Source organism: Sinocyclocheilus grahami, unplaced genomic scaffold, assembly GCF_001515645.1.
Source record: "Sinocyclocheilus grahami isolate Dianchi unplaced genomic scaffold, SAMN03320097.WGS_v1.1 scaffold208.1, whole genome shotgun sequence".
Lineage (NCBI taxonomy): Eukaryota > Metazoa > Chordata > Actinopteri > Cypriniformes > Cyprinidae > Sinocyclocheilus > Sinocyclocheilus grahami.
In genome coordinates this window covers 1,193,766-1,210,934 of record NW_015505387.1, presented here as the reverse complement: position 1 = coordinate 1,210,934, position 17,169 = coordinate 1,193,766, and the positions used below count along the sequence as shown (strand labels likewise).

Below are 17,169 nucleotides of genomic sequence, written 5' to 3'. Positions count from 1 at the left end.
TTGGGACTAAATTGGCCCACTTTCTAGTATATAAAAGTATACTTTTAAGTATACTTTAAGTATAACAGTAGTAAACTTTGAGTACACAACTAGTTTACATCAAAATCTTTAGTTTGTACTGCAACTATAGATATACTGATAGTTTACTAATTAAATACTTGTAGTAGCATTTTTAGTACACTTTGAAGTATAGTCTCAGTAAACTACTCGTTTAGTAGTTTTATACTGCAAGTATACTCATAAGTTTTCTTTAAGTGAATTTTACATCATACTTTAAGTATACTACTGTCCCTATTTAGGTATTAATTTGTATATATTTTGTTACATGAATATCTGAACATACAAAACATCAAAAGAACAGGGTATCTGCTTGTAAACAAAAACATTGTATTCTAGCTTCATGCATTCTTTTTTTAAACACTTGAATGTGGATAAGTTTCATAAATAAAAAAATAAAGAAATAAACAACATTTTGAACAAAAAGCTGAAAAAAAGACTATGAATTGGATTCAGAATGATAATCAAAACGTAGATAGAGTCGATCAACACCCCAAAGCTTGACAGTCATTATTATATCTTCATTGGTCGACATTTTATTCCACAACGTTACACAGTTTTGATGCTGTTTTATGTCTGATGATCGCGTTAGAATACATGTGGAAGCGTCTGTTGTTTCGGTTTCTTCTTCACTTGTGTTTTTTAGAAATTCTGTACAGAAGATGTGTACTAGCACCCCCTACAGTATAACAATGAAAACACGGATTATAGGAGCACAATTATAGCTAAAGTATATTTAGACTTTTTCTGAGTGTAAGTCAAGTATACTTAAATGTCATTTTAAGTATATTTCTGAGAAGTACATAAAGCCCATTTCTGAGAAGTACATAAAAAGTAGACTAAAAGTATACTTTCCTATTTTTAGTTTAAAAGAAGTATACTAATAGCACACTTGAATAAACTTATTTTTCGTAAGGGTAGGCGGTCTCAATTTGTGTTTAAAATTAACTGGGGGGAAAATAAATAATAATACTAAAAATAGATGATAATAATAATTACGTCAGCTAATATTTCTCATGGTAAGTTAAAGTTTTGTCTTAAAAACAAGCAAAAGATACATTTTGTTGAACATTTGTTGTCATCCTATGATAGCTGTCACAAAGGAACTTGAAATTAGACACATTATTATAGGCTTTTCAGCAAAAGCATTTTTTTTCTTCAGCAAACATCATTTAAAACACAATACTTGAATATTATATTAATATGATTTCATTTTAATTAATATACATTTCAAACATTTCAAACATATGAGAACTTGCGCTAACCTGGCATGGGGCCTATTATGAACCTTTTAATTATGAACATTTATAACCTTCCAGTTTAAATCTGAATTTCACTGTACAGTGATAATAAATAGGAAAACAAAGTATGCCAGACTAACTAATAATAATAAATTCATTGGTGATTCACACCTCGGAGCCCACCGAGGGCGGGAAACTGGACGAGACCCTCAGTAAGCTCAGAGAAGGAGTCAAGAGAGAGATGGTGGATGTCCTCCGAGCCAATGTGGAAGAATTGATGCAAGAGCACCAGCAAGCATGGGTGGATCTCTTCATATCTGGCAAGTCGACTGAGCACAGTCTGACATAATTGCTATTCACTTAAAAATATATATCAGTATATACATTTCAGGTTCATTGTATGGACCTCAAAAAATTTACTTTGTACAAAAATGAAAATCGTCATAATTTACTGAACCTCCACTTGTTCCAAACCTGTATGAGTTTCTTTCTTCTGTTGAACACAAAAGTAGATATTTTGAAGAATGCTGGTAGCCACTGACTTAAATAATATGGAAAAGAAAAAATACTAATACTGTGGAAGTCAATGGTTACCAACATTTTTCAAAATATCTACTTTTGTGTTCAACAGAAGAGAGAAACTTATACAGGTTTGGACTTTTTATTTTTGGATGAGCTATCCCTTTAATAAATCTTAGGGGTCGTATCAAGACAAATAATTTTTTTTCTTAAGCTTAGAAGTGTTCAGTGTATTATGAAGACAAACAGTGCATTTTAATTTGAACTCAAAACCCCCCCTGGAAAAAAAAGTAAAGAAAAGTATTAAAAATTTTGCTAATTTAAGGCCGGTTGCATAAACTAGTCTTAAAAGGTAGTCATCTAATTTATTTTTCTTTAAGAGTCAAAATTTTTACAATTTCGGTTACATATAATTAGGTTAGTCTAAGTTGAATCCAAAATATAAGACTGGTTACCCCTTAGTTAACTGCTAGCTGGTAAAACTAATTCTTAAGACATTGTCTTAATATAGGCTAAGTTTATTCAGTTTGCCCCCTGGATCCACAGACGGCGCTTAGATTAAACCAGGATTAGGCCATAGTTCAATTAGGACGTTTTTATTAACGTACCTTAGGAAGAAAAAAACTCATTACTGGTGTGCATCTTAAGACAAAACAATGGCACTGATATATCTTAAGATCAGTCAGTGCAAATTTCTTTGTTGAAACGGCTCAGAAATGCATTTTAGTCTTAAGCCTTGTCTGTGAAACCGGGGGTACGAAACTAGAAACTGCCTCTCACCATTTAGAAACTGCCACTAGCCAAATATGAGTATTGTGTGTCAGGTAAATGGGCTTCTCTACCAGCCACTGCACTCCAAAAGGAGGTTTTTGCAGGGATGCCATAGGTCGCCCAAACTCGGTTGTAAACATCTAAAAAACCTTTTTTCGCTATAGAGAACCTTTTATGCAATGGAAAGATTCCATGGATGTTAAAGGTTCTTCATAGGAGAAAAATAAAGAAGCTGTATCTTTAAGAGTGTGTGGCCAGCAGCCTGTCTCAGATTGACCTTTGACAGTAAACGCTGCTGATTAGAAACAACAAGTTTCAAGAGGTCTGAGATGCTTCATTAAGCTTCTTTTTGACCCGTCGCTCAAATGCGACAGTAAGCGCTCTTCATACTTGCACAAATATGTGAGCTGATTTTTGTTTTATATGCCAACTCTCCATGTGAATGCCCACACAGAGCTATTGTTTACAAAAAGTCCTTCATATTTATTGACCGCAAAGTTTTGTCATATTCTACATCTCTTCTACAGTTCTCTTTTGGCATTCTTTATTTCTTTTAGTTTTGTCAAAAACAAGTAGGTCAGGCGACTAGGCCTGTCGCTATAATCGATATATGGACTTATTGCGCAATTTATGTACATGACCTCAATAATTTTTGGTGACGCAATATATCGCCCATTATATTTACTTAAAAATTAATGTCACCATGTTTTGTACATTCCACTTGCGCCTGTGTCTTTTGCAGCTTCTCGTACATAGTGAAAAGATGCTTCTACAAAAAAAGGTTTCATCTGCAGATATGGCCTTGTTTGGGGATCTGTGCCTTTGTGCATACGGACATCTGACTGCTGAGTAGTGATTGTGTTTTTCAGCAATAGTGTGCACCCTTCATTTACAGAGAAAAGAAGGTCCGGGAAAAATCTGCAGATGGAAAAAATCTCCATACAAGTTCTTTGTGCATTTTCCTTTTTTTCTAATTGTTACTTTGCACTTTTTGTTAGAAAATGTTTATTTAATATTTATTCAGGTTTTTTAAGGTATCTAATATTTTGATACTTAATTTGCATGATCTAAATATTCTTAAAAATTAAAAGTTTGTTGTCATTTGAAGTGTGTAGGCCTTCTTGCATTATTATGCTGTTACATTATGACTATATATTCAGTGCCATAAAATGGTCTTTAAAATGACTAATATCGCTTATCGCAATTATTTCTGGGGCAATATTTCGCACAACAAAAAGTTGTTATCGTGACAGGCCTACAGGCGACCTAGCACAGCAACTTTAAAATGAAATTTGAGTGAACTTACTGTACAAGGCCAGGGACAGCTTACATGTCAAGACAAATCTGGAAAAAATACTATACCACTTACCACAATAGCTGTTTGTTTTCCTTTAAGGACAGTTTTTTGGGATGTATTTTATCTTGTGAACACAATCAGACTCCCTTATATTTAATATGTTCAAGTTTTACAGCTTAAAATAATGTTTAGTTCATGAGGATTTGATCTGAAATGTGTCTATTTACAAGGCCAGAGACCGTGTAAAAGCAAAGAGAAAAGTTATTTTGAATTCAGTTTCATGTTGTTAGAAAAACACAGAGATAACGCCTACAGTATAATGATTTAATGCTTTGTGCATTCGTTCAGTTGCACATATACAAGTTGCATGGGACAGTGCAAATAATATAAGCAAACCTGCAGTCCAAGGGTCTGTGCTGTTGCTCATTTCACATGTGAGCAGGGGTGTAAAATACTTTTAGACATTTTTTTTTTTATAATTTTACTGGATTAGTGTACTTTAGTATTATTTTTGGGGATTTGTACTTTACTCAAGTGCAATTTAAACTGACCATTGTATTTTCACTTGATTACATTTCTGAAGAAAAAACTTTTTACTCCTTACAATTTTATTTGAACTGGAAAAGTACTCGTTACATTTTTTGCATTTTCTACTTTGTCGTGCAAAATGACGTGCAAGAACGAATGATGTTTGTCTTCACGCATCAAACACACACGTTTCATCTTCAGTTGTAATCAGGAAATTTTTTTAAAGATATATTTATGGGCTTTTTGGACCGTAGAGAGCAGACAGGAAAACATTGGGTGAAGAGAGGGGGTCGGCAAAGGACGGGATTCGAACTCGGGTCGCCGCAAGCACAGTTGCGCTAGGCTATATGTCTAACCATGCTATCAGTGCCGACATCAGGAAAATTTCTGGCTTCAAAATTTCCCCATTAAATCTTAGAAAGCATATTGAGGTAGCAAAGCTGCTTTTCCCATAAAAGTCTATTGATTATTTGTGTTTGTTTGGATATAGCCATTAACTGTCTGTGTAGTATATTGGCTGAATGCACAACATTTACTCACCCTGAAGTATTTTCCTTACACACGCCCATCGTTTCGCTTCAGAAGACACTGATTCATTAACAGGGGTTGTATGGGTTACCGTCGTGTTCATTTGTATAGTTTTTAAGGTGGCATCTTGGGACGTCCTGTACACCTGCATTATATTCTTACAGATGGATTATACTTTCTAAAAATCTTTGTGTTAATTTGAAGTAGAAGAGTCATATGTCTGACAAAACATTTTGCATTGAGAAGATGATTCAATATGATGAAACGATTTTTTTTTTTTGAGTACAATTTAAAGTTGTACTTTTAAATTTCACCCAAGCCAAGATATTGCTTTGGCCAAGAAGATACTTTTAATTGAGTAAAAATTTTCACTAAGTTTCTGTGCTTTCGCCTAAAGGGTTAGTTCACCCAAAAATGAAAATTCTGTCATTAATTACTCACCCTCATGTCGTTTCAAACACGTAAGACCTTCGTTCATCTTCAGAACACAAATTAAGATATTTTTGATGGAATCTGAGAGCTTTCTGCAGCGCAACTGAAATGTTCCCAAGTCCAGAAACGTAGCAAGGAGATCTGTAAAATAATCCATGTGACATCAGTGGTTCAACCGTAAGTTTACGAAGCTACGAGAATACTTTTTGTGCGCAAAAGAAAAAAAAAAAAGATTCGTTTTGACAATTCGTCACCGTAGCGCCATTTTGGAGAATATCCGTTGGACGTAAACAGTGTATGCTGTCACTGTCACACGGATACGCTGCTTTCGTTCAGATCAAATCACAACAAGGTAGGAAACAGATCCGGCGTGACGCAGCTGACACAGAATAGCATACGCTGTTTACATCCAGCTGATATTCTCCAAAATGGCGCTGTTGAATAAAGTCGTTTTTTTTTCTTTTGCGCACAAAAAGTATTCTCGTAGCTTCATAAAATTACGCTTGAACCCCTGATGTCACATGGATTATTTTAACGATATCCTTGCTATGTCTCTGGACTTGGGAACATTTCAGTTGTGTTGCTGTCTATGGGAGGGTCAGAAAGCTCTCAGATTCCATCAAAAATATCTTAAATTGTGTTCCGAAGATGAACGAAGGTCTTACGGGTTTGAAATGACATGAGGGTGAGTAATTAATGACAGAACTTTCATTTTTGGGTGAACTAACCCTTTAAGAATAATATTTGAGTACTTTTTACAGAGGTGTATTTTAGAAATAAGAAGATTTAAAAGTAGAGCAGCAAATAATATGTGGTTTAATTTTAAAAATGTTGCCAAAAATAAATAAGTAAATAAATAAAGACTATTTTTTGCACAAATATATATATAAAAAAAAATGTTGGTGTACTTCAGGGAAAATGTAAGTATGATATGACTCCTGTAATGTGTTCACTTGGTTTAAGAATCTAAAAGGAAATGTTTCATAGTTTTTTTGCTGCTTTACAGGTGTGGAAATCAGAAAGATCACAGACGCCCATACTCCGTCCAGTCGCACAGTCAACAACACGCTGTACTACATTCTGTCGACCTCCACAGCGCCCCTCCTGGATCAGAGTCTGACCGCAGAAGAGCACGAACGCCTGGAGTCCAGTCTGAACTACGCCGACCACTGCTTCAGCGGCCACGCCACCATGCACGCCGAGAACCTGTGGCCGGAGCGCCTGACCAACGTGGCTCAGATCCTGCAACTGGTGAATCTCTGGAACCTGACCTTCCAGAAAAGAGGATGCAAGGTCCTCGTGGCGGCAGGCACTCACGGTATGATGCAAGGCATGGTCCTGAGTTTCGGCGGTCTGCAGTTCACCGAAAACCACCTTCAGTTCCAGGCCGACCCGGATGTTCTTCACAACAGCTACTCTTTGCGGGGCATCCATTACAATAAAGACCTTATCAACCTGGCCGTGCTGCAGGACGCCGAGGGTAAGCCCTTCCTGCATGTGTCCGTCAAGCCTCAGGAGAAACCCGTGAAGCTGTACGCCTGCGAGGCCGGCTGCATGAACGAGCCTGTGGAGCTGACCTCGGAGCTGCGAGGCCACACGTTTCCGGTGATGGTGACCCAGCCCATCACGCCTCTGCTGTACATCTCCACTGATCTCACTCACCTGCAAGACCTGAGACACACGATGCACGTCAAGGCCATATTGGCTCACGAGGACCACATGGCCAAGCAGTACCCAGGCCTGCCCTTCCTTTTCTGGTTCAGTGTGGCGTCCCTCATCACGCTTTTCCACCTCTTCCTCTTCAAACTCATCTACAATGAATACTGCGGGCCGGGAGCCAAGCCGCTCTTCAGGAGCAAGGTATAGCCGAAGACACTTGAAGACGAGCCGTTTTTGGGGGTGGGAACTGTGGTGTGTGTGAATCTCCTCTCCTTTTTTCTTCTTGCTATCATTCTGCACAACTCTCAAATCCTGCCTTGCAAGATATTTTTACCTCTTGAAACTAATTGATAATAATTGGTTTGGGTAACCCATCAAACTGCTGTAATTGGAGGCTCTGGTGTGCTGGAAATAGTTGTCTGCAATCTTCAGTTTGGGTGTTCTCTCTCTATGAACCTCTTGATGAACTGAAAGCACCAGTGCTCTAAAGACACTATTCAGTAAGCGCCATTGTTTTTCTCGCAATCTGACACAATTAGAACTGATTTGTGTCTAAAAACGTAAGAAAACATATTTATTTTGTTTTATATGAAATACTATTCCGCTTTGCAGAATAACCATTTGCTAATTACGTTTGAAGGACAGTTTTTTTTTATGTAATTTATCTCGTGACTTTCAGCAGACTTTCCCATCTTTTATATGTAGTTTTACAGCTCAAGAAAGTCTGTCTAGAGTATTTAATTCAGTTTTTTGATGGGATGATAGCAGGTGAGGAGTCAAATTTTATTTGTTCTGAAATTCGTGTGTGAACTTATTATCACTGGTGCCTTCAAGTCTTTCTTCTTCCAAGTTGGTTTAAGGGGTTTTGTTTCTCTGAAATTTGCTGTCTGCAAAGTCTTTTTTGTTCGTTTACAATCTGGGGGTCTTACGCAGGGGTCTGAAGTTTGAAGATCTTGTTGTTGGTTTGGTGAGGTGAAAGTTGAATTTAAATTTGAACCCAAATACATCGTTTTTTTTCACTGATCACATTCATCCACCATACATTAATTTATGTCAGTAGGGTAATCTCAATACTGATGGTGGTTTTGGTGACATTTTTGATAGCAGTTAACATAAACTTCAAACATAAGGTAAGCAGATTTGAATAAACTTCACAAAACCTATCAAGAACGAGTTTGTTTTGCCACAAAATCACAAGAAGAAAATTACATTTTGCATTAAAATTAAGCCTTTTTAATACAGACCATTACACTCTAAAAAAATGCTGGGTGAAATACAATCCAGTGCTGGGTAAAATAGGGACAGACCCAGCAATTGGGCGGTTTTGACCCAGCGGTTGGGTTAAATGTTTAACCCAACCTTCTGGGTAGTAACCCAACCGCTGGGTCAAAACAACCCAATTGCTGGGTTTGTCCCTATTTTACCCAGCACTGGGTTTTATTTCACCCAGCATTTTTAAAGAGTGTAGGATTAACATTTACAATAAAACTAATTGTATTAGAAATAATTACTATTATTACAATTGTTATGCCTATACTATGCTGATACATTTTTTTTTTTTTTTTAGAAAATCATATTGCAGTATTTTTTTTCTGTAATGCAGTAAAAGATATACAGCACTGAGCAACTAATTAGAATCACAACTGACAATAATAGGAATTCCAAAACGATGCTTCAAAATTGCAAAAAGGCTTCATTTCTTTTTATAAAAATAAATGTCCCCATGCAGACATTTTTTCCTAAGATTCACAAAGTCTAAACAGATTTAGGTGTTGATATGTGAAAGGATGAATGAATCACGTCAGTTCACTGTTTAGAGCACAAAAAGAGATGGGAGAGTTGAGAAGGCACTACTTGCTTATTAAACATGTTTCACTCTTATAATGTTTAAGTAGGCAAATACAGTTTCACATGGTCTGATGTGTAGTTCATATCACTGCTGCATATGCACTGCTATCATACACCCTTAGGTGTACTCCGTTAGATCTCTGCCAACATTTACACAAGCTCACAGAAAAAGCTCTTTTTCCGTTTCTTATTTACTTGTTGTTAATGTGAAGATCCTGCATTGTTTGCCATGTGCGTCTCAAAGTTTCTTCTCATGTTGGAGTGATCTTTTGCATTCGTTAGAATTCTGCTGTTTTTATTAAGTTAACCAATCAAGAGTTAGACAAAGTTCTGTTATAGTGACATTCATTCACATTGATTTTTAAGATTTCCTAAATCTGGGGTCACAGAGTAAAACCTGTCGAGTAGCATTGCTCCTTAGTGATGTGAAATGAGTACATCATCCGAGTTGCCTTAAAATGTGTTTCTAAGGCATCTTTACTCTGCCAAGTTAAGGCTGTTCTGTGCCTGCTTAAAAAAATGTGTAAAGGTGCAATGCCCTGCAATTAAGCTTGCTCTGATCCAACTCGGCTCTAGTATCCAAGCATGCAGTTGTAAAAGCTGTGGAAATGCATTTATGCCACCTCTGAGCAGCATTAAACAGTCTGTGTTAAGACACCTAAATGCCACTTCAGAAGCACTTCTGTGCCACCTTCGCAGTGTAAATGTGTCACTTGTGTGTGTAACATGCTGAAGATACATTGCTTAAAAGTATATATTTTTTTATTAGTGGGCGCAATAAATGACATGTTTTGGGTTTAAAAAGGCAACTCAAATGAGTAAAATCATTTCCCAAAGAGAGTACGTGTAAACATTTGACTTTTTGTCATTTTTGATTGAACTTAGTCATAGCTAGATTTCACACTGGCGTCAATCCTAATGCCTGTGCTCAGTTTATTTGTCTATATTTTACTATTAGCTCAGACTCATACTTAGGGCAAATAAGTAAACCGATGCACTGGATGAAGTGTAAAATATGAGTGCTAAATGCTATGAAATAATAGTAAATCCATTCAAATTTCCATTCAAATCCACAAAATGTTCACAAAGAAAGCATAACACATCTTTATTTTTTCTACCATAAATATGCTTATTCACCCTCTATTTGTTATTTCAACAGGATGATGTTTCTGTCTGAAGCCTAATCCAGTGTGCAGAAACATTAAATATGGCTCTATCTCTGGATGTCCTCTCGGGATTGATTTTAATCACTGGAGACGTACTGATGTATTCAAGACATGTTTTCCATTATTGCTGTGTGAATTTAATTATGAACATGATCTTATTTCTGTCGAGGATTATGTAAGTTGTTAAGGTTAAAATATGAAGACTATTTAAAGGTGCCCAGTCATGTGCAAATTAGTGATAAAATATCAATAATTATGAAGGATTCAAACAAGACCTTTATTAATGTATTATTCTAGCTTATAAACAAGCACAATAATAAAATCTTAATGGAAACCAAATCAAATATGCAGCTCCTAAACACTGATTTTATGTGAATGAAGAAACACATCTTATAAAATCGCAATGAAATGGAAGTAGCGACAGAGCTTTTCTTCTGTATTGTGATGAACATCTGAGTGTAACAGATTATTAAAAAACAATGTAAGGCATGGATTGGTGATTGGGGATAGATGAGTGGAGAAGTCGGGCGTATGGCACCTTATTTTCACTGTAATAATGAGTTGTGACGTTTTGATTATGAGGTCGAAAAAAATCAGATACATGGATGAAAATGGGCTAAATGAATCTACGTCGGTAGTAGAAGTACTGACCTTTATTAAAACAGCTGGGAATATTGTATGTATTTATTTGAAAAATCAGCATTGAACATCACAGATTCAAGTTTGTTTACTGTAGGCTTAATCACATGGAATATAGAATGCTATGCTGATGACACTCAACTCTACCTCTCATTCCATCCTGATGATCCGACCATAGCTGCTCGCATCTCAGCATGTCTGTCACCTTGGACCATCACCTTCAACTCAGCCTTGCCAAGACAGAACTGCTTGTGGTTCCAGCAAACCCATCAGTTCATCACAATTTCACCATCCAGTTAGGCACATCAACCATAACTCCTTCAAAAACAGCTAGAAACCTTGGAGTTATGATTGATGATCAGCTGACTTTCTCAGACCACATTCCTAAAACTGCCCGGTGCTGCAGATTTGCTTTATTCAACATCAAGAAGATCAGGCCCTTTCTTTCGGAGCAGGCTTCACAACTCCTTGTTCAAGCTCTTGTCTATCCAGGCTGGACTATTGCAATGCTCTCTTGGCAGGTCTTCCAGCCAGTTCTATCAAACTTTTACAATTAATCCAGAATGCGGCAGCAAGATTAATCTTTAATGAGGCAAAAAGAATGCACGTCACATTTTGCACGTTCATCGATTTGTACTGGCTACCAATAGCTGCTCGCATAAAATTCAAGGCATTAATGTTTGCCTACAAAACCACCACTGGCTCTGCACCCCTTTACCTAAATTCATTACTTTAGACTTATGTGCCCTCTAGAAGCTTGCGTTCTGCAAGTGAACGTCGCTTTATTGTTCATCCCAAAGAAGCACAAAATCACTTTCACAGACTTTTACATTAACTGTTCCCTCCTGGTGGAATGACCTGCCCAACTCAATCTGAGCAGAAAAACACATCTCTTCCATCTTTATTTGACCCTCTAACTCTAGAACTCTCTATTCTAATTCTATTCTTTAAAAAAAAAAGTCCCTTTTAGACTTGCACTCTATTCATTTACCAACTGCTTGTTTTCTTGAGGGAAAAAAAGCTAACACTAGCTTCTCTAATCTTTTTATATTCTGTCTGTTTGTTTTCTTTTTATTTATTATACAAAACCCCTCTAAAACCAGCCAACAGACCAGGCCGGGAGACCAGCTAAGGCCAACCAAAAGCTAGTTTAAGCTGCACACAAAAAAAAAAAAAAAAAAAGCTGCATGAGAGAGAGCTTCAAATGTGATGTGATGTTTTAAGTTCCATGGGCAAAGGTACTTTTATCATTACTTCAATTGAAAATTACTTCATCATTACATCATTACAAACCCTGGATTGCATGGTATACACAAAAAAATGACCTAGATCAGGGGTGGCGAACGTCGGTCCTGGAGCGCCGCAGCCCTGCAGAGTTTTGCTTCAACCCTAATCAAACACACCTGAACAAGCTAATCAAGGTCTGAAGGGTTACTAGAAAGCTACAGGCAGGTGAGTTTTAATTAGGGTGGGAGCTGAACTGTGCAGGGCTGCGGCTCTCCAGGACCGGAGTTCACCACCGCTGACCTAGAGCATTCAAAAAAATTTATTTGACTCCAATATGTATAAAAGCTGGAATGAAGACAGTCCTCCAGACTGAGGATTGTCAACATCACCTCCCTCAGTAAGTGTTTCTTGTCCCATAGGAGCCAAAATGTGATAATTATTTCACCACTAGAGGGCGATGCATTGTGGTGAGTAGATGTAGGTCACCTGTTCAGCATCACATTATTTTAAACAGCTATTGAACATGGTTCTTAGCTCCACATGCTTTTATTGTAGATATTGTTTGTTCATTAAATGAACCAGTCAAGAAACGGACACCCCTTTGTGGACATTTCTTATTCCATTCTATGAGTCAGCAACAACAGCTTACCACCCTGCCATGGCTTATAGAAAAGCCACTAGGCCTTCATACCCATTACTTATTTATTTGGCTTCTGCAAAAGAAGAAAATCATGTGTAAAAACTGAAAATGAATGAATTTTCTGTTTACAGTGTTTACTTCTGATTTATCATTCGATAGGTTGAACACATCTGAACACAGAACTATATGTTTTAATGTTAATTAGGAGAGGAGTTAATTAGCCCACTTTCAGGTTCTGCGTAAATTAGCAACCATTTAAGTTCAGCACCAAGCACTATTTGATATCAAACGGTGCATCCTGGTTCTGCACTAGATAGTATTCAAAATTAGAATTCGTGTGTCCCAAATCTTAGTATGTTGAAATGAGGATCCCTACCCGGATGGTTTTCTATTTCCGGTGCATGTTCCCCACAAACCTCCACACATGGCAGATGTGTCCTCCTGGCCTCCTGGTGGAATGACCTGCCCAACTCAATCCGAGCAGAAAAACACATCTCTTCCATCTTTATTTGACCCTCTAACTCTAGAACTCTCTATTCTAATTCTATTCTTTAAAAAAAAAAGTCCCTTTTAGACTTGCACTCTATTCATTTACCAACTGCTTGTTTTCTTGAGGGAAAAAAAGCTAACACTAGCTTCTCTAATCTTTTTATATTCTGTCTGTTTGTTTTCTTTTTATTTATTATACAAAACCCCTCTAAAACCAGCCAACAGACCAGGCCGGGAGACCAGCTAAGACCAACCAAAAGCTAGTTTAAGCTGCACAAAAAAAAAAAAAAGCAGCTGCATGAGAGAGAGCTTCAAATGTGATGTGATGTTTTAAGTTCCATGGGCAAAGGTACTTTTATCATTACTTCAATTGAAAATTACTTAATCATTACATCATTACAAACCCTGGATTGCATGGTATACACAAAAAAATGACCTAGATCAGGGGTGGCGAACGTCGGTCCTGGAGAGCTGCAGCCCTGCAGAGTTTTGCTTCAACCCTAATCAAACACACCTGAACAAGCTAATCAAGGTCTGAAGGGTTACTAGGAAGCTACAGGCAGGTGAGCTTTAATTAGGGTTGGAGCTGAACTGTGCAGGGCTGCGGCTCTCCAGGACCGGAGTTCACCACCGCTGACCTAGAGCATTCAAAAAAATGTATTTTACTCCAATATGTATAAAAGCTGGAATGAAGACAGTCCTCCAGACTGAGGATTGTCAACATCACCTCCCTCTGTAAGTGTTTCTTGTCCCATAGGAGCCAACAAATCGCTGCACAATTATTTAATCCCGAATTCCACAGACTCAAATTGAAAGGCATTTGTTTGTGGTTAGTAAGATGCATGTATAAAATATATGCAGTACAGTGATAATTGTGCGTGCATCTATGAATCATTTTGAGTCTAATATCATCCCATAAATGAGGGGCTGTTGTGATGCAGGTTTATATTATTTTAAATTGTGTCTATGTTGTTTGTGGTTTGTGTATCTGAATTCGCAGCAAATGCAACAAACTTAACCCGTTTAATCCCAAATTAATTCCCAGACACGAAAATATCTAAATGACGTGTCATTAGTAACCCTTTGAAATAATCAATAATAATTTTTTTTTTGGAAAGTGTGTGAAAAATGGTGTTTTATGGTCGGTCACAATTGTGACCGGTGGGATAATGTGTATACTGAATTATCATATTTCTGCAGTCATAAAAATAGTTATATATCTTAGCCGCCCAGCTATTTTAAACTGTTTGATCACATTCTAGGGTTAATATTATGCATAAAAAATCCCTTATAAAACGGAGAGTTCCGGTCCTTGATTCTGATTGGTTGAGCCGCATTCGAAGCTGTTGTAAATTACACTACAAACACACACCTTTGTTTACTTTGTGTGTTGCTCGGCAGCCACTTTGTTGGAGCCACAACCGTTTCTGAGGAACTACATTGTTTTGCTGAAGAATACTGTTTTTATTAATATCATTACACTTTTTTTGTTCTGTTTTATTTTGTGAAACCTTACTACGTATATGCAATAAACGTTTTATAAAAGCAATAAGCCCCGTGAAGCCGTGGTTTACAGTGATTTTATAACAGCTAAGGGGTGTTGTTATCCCCTGTGTACACGTTAATAATGAATTGCACTGGACCTTGTTTGTTGGTAGTTGTGTGTGTGTGGGGGGGATGTGAAATGCTGTAAACTGAGAAAATTAAGTTCCACATATGCACGGATTCCTTTTTGCATGAGCAATTTATGATATATTAATGCAGAACAGAACATTTTTATTCACAAACATGTCTGTATTTGTACAAATCGCTGCACAATTATTTAATCCCGAATTCCACAGACTCAAATTGAAAGGCATTTGTTTGTGGTTAGTAAGATGCATGTATAAAATATATGCAGTACAGTGATAATTGTGCGTGCATCTATGAATCATTTTGAGTCTAATATCATCCCATAAATGAGGGGCTGTTGTGATGCAGGTTTATATTATTTTAAATTGTGTCTATGTTGTTTGTGGTTTGTGTATTTTTTTTTAAATTTTATTGGTGACTGTTTGTTTTACGTATTTGATTGTGATATTGTGAAGCACAACTAGTGTTGTATTAAACTGTGCTATATAAATTAATAAGAACAAGAACAAATCTGAGAAGGTCTGCAAGAGAGAGAAGTTCTCCAGCACCTGAATGTTTATAATAAAATCGGCTAAACAGCCATCTATACCAACAGAAAAGTTGTATTATGACGAAATTATCAGCATATTCAATTCAAAACCCAGACAACAACTATAACCTGTTTAGAACAGAAATCACTCATTCAAGGTAAGATTATCTTATCTATTATTATTATTATTATTATTATATTATATATTGTATTCATCATAATTTCAAGATCATAGGCCACAATAGAAGAGCGAGCACAAGTGAGACTGAGAATTATTATTTCTCTTTTCTGTCACACAGACTCTGTGAGCCTGTCCCAATACCCACATTTGCGGTCTTAGCCACTTGAGAGCGTGCACATGTGGCAGGAAGTGCATGCACATGACTGTCCCAGCTCTTAAAAATGCCAAAGTTCAGTTCTCTAAATGCACACAAAATCCACACCATGTCTAACAGCGCTTTGGAACATTATTTGAGGCTAAGTCTGTCCAATTATTCATCATGTTCAAGAAATCACTAATGCAATCATGTGCCCGAAAATGCTTGTGTAAAAGTAAAGTGTTGCACACTTTATTGGTACAGAGATGAGTGTGTATTTTGCAAAACGTTTGCAATTGCTTTTTATCAGTTCATTAGAAGAACCACAATTAAATTGTGTCATACAAAGGGACATTCAAGTCAGAGCTGGAAGAAACTAAATAATAGAAAAGAAGGCAAGGCATGTTCAATCTGTGGAGTGAAGAAAGGATGAGAGGAGTAAAATGTAGACCAAGGCATACCTACACTGTAAAAAAAAAATCCGTAAACTTTACAGTAAAAAAAATGGCAGCTGTGGTTGCCGGAATTTTACCATAAAAAGTACGGTAGCAACGTTTTAGGTTTTAACTTAAATTTACAGTTAAATACCGTAATTTCATTAACTGATAAAATGTTAATATACCAACCTATTGAAATACTGAAATCTGTTTTGTACCTTTGTAATACACTGATAACCATCACCAGGTGGTGATGAGAGTCACATGAGGAACCAAAGCCCATCACAAGCAGCTTTTAAATAATAACATATCTAGAAGGTGCACAGCGTCATTCACACAGACACTAAACACCATCATGCTAACACACATGAAACTGAAATAATGCAATAAACATTCATTTAACAACATTAGGTGTAACACACAACCCTAATATACAAAACTGATAAGAAAAAACTAAGAAGAAACATAGTTATTTCAACAAAAAACATCAAATTTGAAATGTAACGCAGGGAATTCTGGGAATGTCAATTTATGGTTATTCACTGTAAATTATACAGTATATTTCACTTCCAAAAACAGTATACTACCATAAAATTTATGTCCAATACATGTAATGTCCAGTACAGTTTTTCCCCGTATATAATAGGGGAATTTACCGTTAACCATTTAACAGGTTTTTACTGTAGCATTTTTACAGTCTTTTACCGTTAAATTCACGGTCATTTTTTACAGTGTAAAGAAATTTGTCTGACGTACACGATCTCAGAATGTTTATTGGTATATACCTTCCAAATAACACATCATATGAACGGTAATCAAATTGAAATATTAAAGCTGGACCTTAAAGATAACTAAAATAATAAAGAAAAGAAAATTTAGGTATCTAAATTACACATTTCACAAAAAGTGTCCCACTTTGCATTCACCCCATTGAAAAGTTCTACACAATTGTGGTCTTAAAGCCAACTTGTGAATATTTGGGTCAAATACAGGAAATACGTCATTTACTGTAGGTAGACAAGTGCTCAAATGCCGAGACCACAGGTGTGGTTATTACTTCCTTCTTGGCAAAAGTAAAAAAGGATCAGTGATCAATGAAGAGCAACGATAAAAACGTTAAGGATTTTTGAGAAGGCTCTAAACAGACAACAGATCTTTGTGATTGCCGTGGTTATTTTTCTTTTCTAAAGTTTCAATTGCTGGAGCTCAAACA

The 17,169-nt window shown here is 36.6% G+C and overlaps 1 protein-coding gene across 1 annotated transcript; it reads left to right on the top strand.

The window, feature by feature from the left end:
• Positions 1 to 1,547: 1,547 nt before the first annotated feature.
• On the top strand, positions 1,548 to 10,841 carry kiaa2013 (KIAA2013 ortholog). Its single transcript, XM_016286261.1, has 3 exons — positions 1,548 to 1,618; positions 6,380 to 7,233; positions 10,040 to 10,841. Exons 1-3 carry the CDS (start codon positions 1,576 to 1,578, stop codon positions 10,055 to 10,057), a joined length of 915 nt encoding a protein of 304 aa, XP_016141747.1. The 5' UTR covers positions 1,548 to 1,575; the 3' UTR covers positions 10,058 to 10,841.
• The last annotated feature ends 6,328 nt before the right edge of the window (positions 10,842 to 17,169 follow it).

Excerpts from the sequence above, each read along its gene's own strand:
- kiaa2013 (XM_016286261.1), top strand. The coding sequence starts at position 1,576 with ATGCAAGAGCACCAGCAAGCATGGGTGGATCTCTTCATATCTG. Across the intron at positions 1,619-6,379 it reads GGTGGATCTCTTCATATCTG|GTGTGGAAATCAGAAAGATC; the intron begins GCAAGTCGACTG and ends GCTGCTTTACAG.